Source organism: Oncorhynchus mykiss, chromosome 18 (genome assembly GCF_013265735.2).
Source record: "Oncorhynchus mykiss isolate Arlee chromosome 18, USDA_OmykA_1.1, whole genome shotgun sequence".
Taxonomy (NCBI): Eukaryota; Metazoa; Chordata; class Actinopteri; order Salmoniformes; family Salmonidae; genus Oncorhynchus; species Oncorhynchus mykiss.
Genome location: NC_048582.1, coordinates 38,387,108 through 38,393,242, shown reverse-complemented (window position 1 = coordinate 38,393,242; position 6,135 = coordinate 38,387,108). Strand labels below are relative to the sequence as shown.

Here is a 6,135-nt window from a genome sequence, read left to right as displayed (position 1 = left end):
AGATACGCAGCCGAAATCCCCAAGGTGCAAGCAAAACAGAAGTCTGTGTTTTATCTAGCCCTCTAGTGGGATTGATGCTGCACTACAAGCCTAGGTGCACCTAGAGACCTCCCTTCGATTTTGTATTCGTCTCGGCTTTGTGTATTATTCTAAGACAGTGCTTACCCATTGTGCACAGGGTCAATATTATAATTTTTTTTATCGGTTATGGTTCCTTGCATTTTTTTGCAGGGCTGTTGTACAGTGAACTGCAATGCCTTGCATTGATTCAAGAATGGTTTTGGCTCCGTTTATTCTAAGGCAGTGCATACCTTTCATTGATGTTGGATTCCAGTCGGGCGAACTCATCGGACAACTCTCTGACATTGTCCAGTAGGGTCTGTGTGCTGGTCAGGGCCTTGGCTTGGCTCAGGTCTGTCCCCAGCTGGCAGAAGGACTTCAGGTGACCTGCCTCCTGCTCCTGCTCTGCTCTCACCCCCTGTAAGTAGTAAGGCAGATACAGATATGATATCTGAAGGTAGCAAATCCTCCCTGAAATCTCTTACAGCATAGTCCCTTGTGCCGTCTTCCACTTCTCTGTTCAAACAGACATTTTAACATTTCTATCATCCTCTCACCTCTATGGTCTGCGACACTGATTTATATGGTTCTGCAAGACTATCCTCCTCTCATCCTACATTAAATATCTATGGTCTCCCCGACTGATCTATGGTCTAACTGATGGCTATAGTTCTGGAATTCTGCTATCTACAGTGGGTATCATAAGTATCTCCCCCTTGAATTTCTTCACATTTTATTGTGTTACAAAGTGGGATAAAAATTGATTTAATTTACATTTTTTTTGTCAATGATCTACACAAAATACTCTTGTAGTGGAAGATTTTATAAAGATAAATTAAAATAAAAAAAACACTAATATACCTTGATTAGACAAGTATTCACCCCTGAGTCAATACATGTTAAAAACACTTATTGGCAGCGATCACAGGTGTGTCTCTTGGGAAAGTCTCTACGAGCATTGCGCAATTGGATTGTGCAATATTTGCCCATTATTATTTTCTAAATTCTTCAAGCTCTGCCAAGGTGTTGGGGAACATAGTCAGCAATTTTAAAAGTCTTGCCACAGATGTTCAAGCAGATTGAAATCAAAACTGTAACTTGGCAACTCAGGAACATTCACTGACTTCTTGCTAAGCAGCTCGAGTGTAGATTTGGCCTTGTGATGTAGGTTATTGTCCTGCTGAAAGGTGAAATCCTCTCCCAGTGTCTGGTGGAAAGCAGGTTTTCTTCTAGGATTTTGCATGTGCTTCACTCCATACCGTTTTTTTAAAATTTTATTATGAAAAACTCTAGTCCTTGCCAAAGTCAAGCATACCCATATCATGAAGAAGACACCACTAGGCTTGAAAAAACAAAGGAAGCAGCTACTCAGTGATGTGTTGTGTTTGCCCTAAACATAAGGGTTTGCATATATTCCAAAAAGTGTATTCCTTAGCCATGTTTTTTTTGCAGTATTACCTAGTGCCTTGTTGCATACATGATGCATGTTTTGGAATTGTTGTATTCTGTAGATTTCCTCTTCTACTTTGACATTAAGGAGTATTTTGTGTAAATCAATGACCCCCCCCCCCCCCCAAAAAAAAATCAATTAAACTATTTAAATCACACTTTGTAACATAACAAAATGTGAGTATCATAATTATTTTCTCTGATTTCAGTTATTTTACATATGTTTGTGCATTAATAACTATAATTTCCATGTTAACAAATTGCAAATTAATCTTTCATGAGATAAAAAAAAAAATGCAGATCTATACCAATTTCTTTTTTTTTGTACTTTCATAACTACCGTGACATAGAAACTCTTATTTTCTGCAGGGGATAAAAATAACAATTTACTGCCTCTGCATCATTATATAATCATTGTTTAATATCTGTGTTTGGCTAATGTACTACATATTTTACTTTCTCAACTCTATGATTCTGGAACACTGATATGTATCATCCCACCCCTCGTCTCTATGGTTCTGGAACACTGATATCTATCATCCCACCCCTCGTCTCTATGATTCTGGAACACTGATATGTATCATCCCACCCCTCGTCTCTATGATTCTGGAACACTGATATGTATCATCCCACCCCTCGTCTCTATGATTCTGGAACACTGATATGTATCATCCCACCCCTCGTCTCTATGATTCTGGAACACTGATATGTATCATCCCACCCCTCGTCTCTATGGTTCTGGAACACTGATATCTATCATCCCACCCCTCGTCTCTATGGTTCTGGAACACTGATATGTATCATCCTGCCCCTCACCTCTATGGTTATGGAACACTGATATCTATCATCCTGCCCCTCACCTCTATGGTTCTGGAACACTGATATATATCATCCCACCCCTCGTCTCTATGGTTCTGGAACACTGATATGTATCATCCTGCCCCTCACCTCTATGGTTCTGGAACACTGATATCTATCATCCCACCCCTCGTCTCTATGGTTCTGGAACACTGATATGTATCATCCTGCCCCTCACCTCTATGGTTCTGGAACACTGATATCTATCATCCTGCCCCTCACCTCTATGGTTCTGGAACACTGATATATATCATCCTGCCCCTCGTCTCTATGGTTCTGGAACACTGATATGTATCATCCTGCCCCTCGTCTCTATAGTTCTGGAACACTGATATGTATCATCCTGCCCCTCACCTCTATGGTTCTGGAACACTGATATGTATCATCCTGCCCCTCACCTCTATGGTTCTGGAACACTGATATGTATCATCCTGCCCCTCGTCTCTATAGTTCTGGAACACTGATATGTATCATCCTGCCCCTCACCTCTATGGTTCTGGAACACTGATATATATCATCCTGCCCCTCACCTCTATGGTTCTGGAACACTGATATATATCATCCTGCCCCTCACCTCTATGGTTCTGGAACACTGATATCTATCATCCCACCCCTCGTCTCTATAGTTCTGGAACACTGATATGTATCATCCTGCCCCTCACCTCTATGGTTCTGGAACACTGATATCTATCATCCTGCCCCTCACCTCTATGGTTCTGGAACACTGATATATATCATCCCGCCCCTCGTCTCTATAGTTCTGGAACACTGATATGTATCATCCTGCCCCTCACCTCTATGGTTCTGGAACACTGATATATATCATCCTGCCCCTCACCTCTATGGTTCTGGAACACTGATATATATCATCCTGCCCCTCGTCTCTATGATTCTGGAACACTGATATGTATCATCCCACCCCTCGTCTCTATGATTCTGGAACACTGATATGTATCATCCTGCCCCTCACCTCTATGGTTCTGGAACACTGATATATATCATCCTGCCCCTCACCTCTATGGTTCTGGAACACTGATATCTATCATCCTGCCCCTCACCTCTATGGTTCTGGAACACTGATATATATCATCCTGCCCCTCACCTCTATGGTTCTGGAACACTGATATATATCATCCTGCCCCTCACCTCTATGGTTCTGGAACACTGATATGTATCATCCCACCCCTCACCTCTATGGTTCTGGAACACTGATATATATCATCCTGCCCCTCACCTCTATGGTTCTGGAACACTGATATGTATCATCCTGCCCCTCACCTCTATGGTTCTGGAACACTGATATATATCATCCTGCCCCTCACCTCTATGGTTCTGGAACACTGATATATATCATCCTGCCCCTCACCTCTATGGTTCTGGAACACTGATATATATCATCCTGCCCCTCACCTCTATGGTTCTGGAACACTGATATCTATCATCCTGCCCCTCGTCTCTATGGTTCTGGAACACTGATATATATCATCCTGCCCCTCACCTCTATGGTTCTGGAACACTGATATGTATCATCCCGCCCCTCGTCTCTATAGTTCTGGAACACTGATATGTATCATCCTGCCCCTCACCTCTATGGTTCTGGAACACTGATATATATCATCCTGCCCCTCACCTCTATGGTTCTGGAACACTGATATGTATCATCCTGCCCCTCACCTCTATGGTTCTGGAACACTGATATATATATCATCCTGCCCCTCACCTCTATGGTTCTGGAACACTGATATATATCATCCTGCCCCTCACCTCTATGGTTCTGGAACACTGATATGTATCATCCTGCCCCTCACCTCTATGGTTCTGGAACACTGATATATATCATCCTGCCCCTCACCTCTATGGTTCTGGAACACTGATATATATCATCCTGCCCCTCACCTCTATGGTTCTGGAACACTGATATATATCATCCTGCCCCTCACCTCTATGGTTCTGGAACACTGATATATATCATCCTGCCCCTCACCTCTATGGTTCTGGAACACTGATATATATCATCCTGCCCCTCACCTCTATGGTTCTGGAACACTGATATATATCATCCTGCCCCTCACCTCTATGGTTCTGGAACACTGATATATATCATCCTGCCCCTCACCTCTATGGTTCTGGAACACTGATATATATCATCCTGCCCCTCACCTCTATGGTTCTGGAACACTGATATATATCATCCTGCCCCTCACCTCTATGGTTCTGGAACACTGATATCTATCATCCTGCCCCTCACCTCTATGGTTCTGGAACACGGATATCTATCATCCTGCCCCTCACCTCTATGGTTCTGGAACACTGATATATATCATCCTGCCCCTCACCTCTATGGTTCTGGAACACTGATATGTATCATCCTGCCCCTCACCTCTATGGTTCTGGAACACTGATATGTATCATCCTGCCCCTCACCTCTATGGTTCTGGAACACTGATATCTATCATCCTGCCCCTCACCTCTATGGTTCTGGAACACTGATATCTATCATCCTGCCCCTCACCTCTATGGTTCTGGAACACTGATATCTATCATCCTGCCCCTCACCTCTATGGTTCTGGAACACTGATATCTATCATCCTGCCCCTCACCTCTATGGTCTGTCTGTAGTCCTCCACACTGCGGTCAGGCTGTCCCACAGGGCTCAGAGCTCTCAGGCAGGTCTGAGTGAAACCCTGCAGGTCTGCACTCAGTCTCTCATAGTTCTCCAGCTTGGGCAGGAGCCCCCGGAGCTCAGCCTCCCTCTCGGCCTGCTTGGCCTGTGCCGCGGTGTAGCTCTGGGTCAGGCTCTCTAGTGACGCCTGGAGCCCGGAGGCCGTGGAGGCGTCAGAGCTCTGGAGCAGTTTGGAGACAGAGTCGCAGGTGGCCTCCACACTTCCCTGTCTGGATAACAGCTCCTGGCGTAGTTTCTGGAACAGAGGGGAAGTGGGTTAAAATAAGCTCATGTAACACAACTGCAAAGTGGACAGTGGGGAGGTGTGTATTAGATGTGAAGGGGGAAATAAATGTAGAAAAAAAACAGTACCATAGCTGCAGACTGTTCTATAGTAGACTCCCTGTATTTCTACTATGGTACCTGATTCTGTGTGAGGGCGTCCTGGACAGCCTGGGCGGTAGGTTGGACGGGCCCGGGGGTCAGCAGCAGGCCGTCCAGCCAGGCTAGCAGACCCTTCAGCCCCTCCTGGACACTGACCGACTGGGCTACGGACGTCTGGAGCTGCTCAGCCCGCTCCGACATGGACTCAGACAGAGAGCTGAACCTCTTCTCCAGACCATCTGGCTCAGAGAGAGGAAGGGGGAGAGGAGAGAGTGTCGGTGTGGTTACTTTTCCCCATTACAATGTGTTTCGGTGGATGGATATAAAGATGTCAACAGAGACGGGGGTTTTAGGGATAGCTAGTGGTCATTACTAGAGAGCCACTGCATGGTCTCGGGGGATATGGAGGAATGGAGGATATTCATCGATATGGGGGAGTGTATGAGATATATAACAATATGGAAGGTTATGAACGGCAGAACAATAGACATTGTTGTGAGCTAGCGTACCTGCAGTACTGGTGATCTCAGCAGCTCTGAGAGTGGGGGACTCCCGTGCGTCGGCCAGCTCTCTGCCTGACCTCCTCACCTTCTCCAACTGGACTGACCGCTCCGCCAGCTCATCCTGCAACAGCTGACCAGAACACAGGGAGAAGGGGGGGAGGAGAAATGTTGAGGTGCGGGGAATAGAAAACAACAGTGTTCCATCCCCTCTTCACAAAG

At 45.3% G+C, this 6,135-nt stretch overlaps 1 protein-coding gene across 25 annotated transcripts in view; it reads right to left on the bottom strand.

The window, feature by feature from the left end:
* Positions 1 to 6,135, bottom strand: part of LOC110496159 (microtubule-actin cross-linking factor 1) — a 273,689-nt gene that overhangs the window by 88,089 nt on the left and 179,465 nt on the right. For all 25 annotated transcript variants that reach the window (XM_036952697.1, XM_036952698.1, XM_036952699.1 and 22 more), the window contains 4 exons: positions 5,923 to 6,046; positions 5,453 to 5,652; positions 4,968 to 5,285; positions 312 to 478 (listed from right to left, as the gene is read on the bottom strand). In XM_036952697.1, the coding sequence (XP_036808592.1) occupies positions 312 to 478; positions 4,968 to 5,285; positions 5,453 to 5,652; positions 5,923 to 6,046 (809 nt within the window). The remainder of the gene's footprint in view (positions 1 to 311; positions 479 to 4,967; positions 5,286 to 5,452; positions 5,653 to 5,922; positions 6,047 to 6,135) is intronic.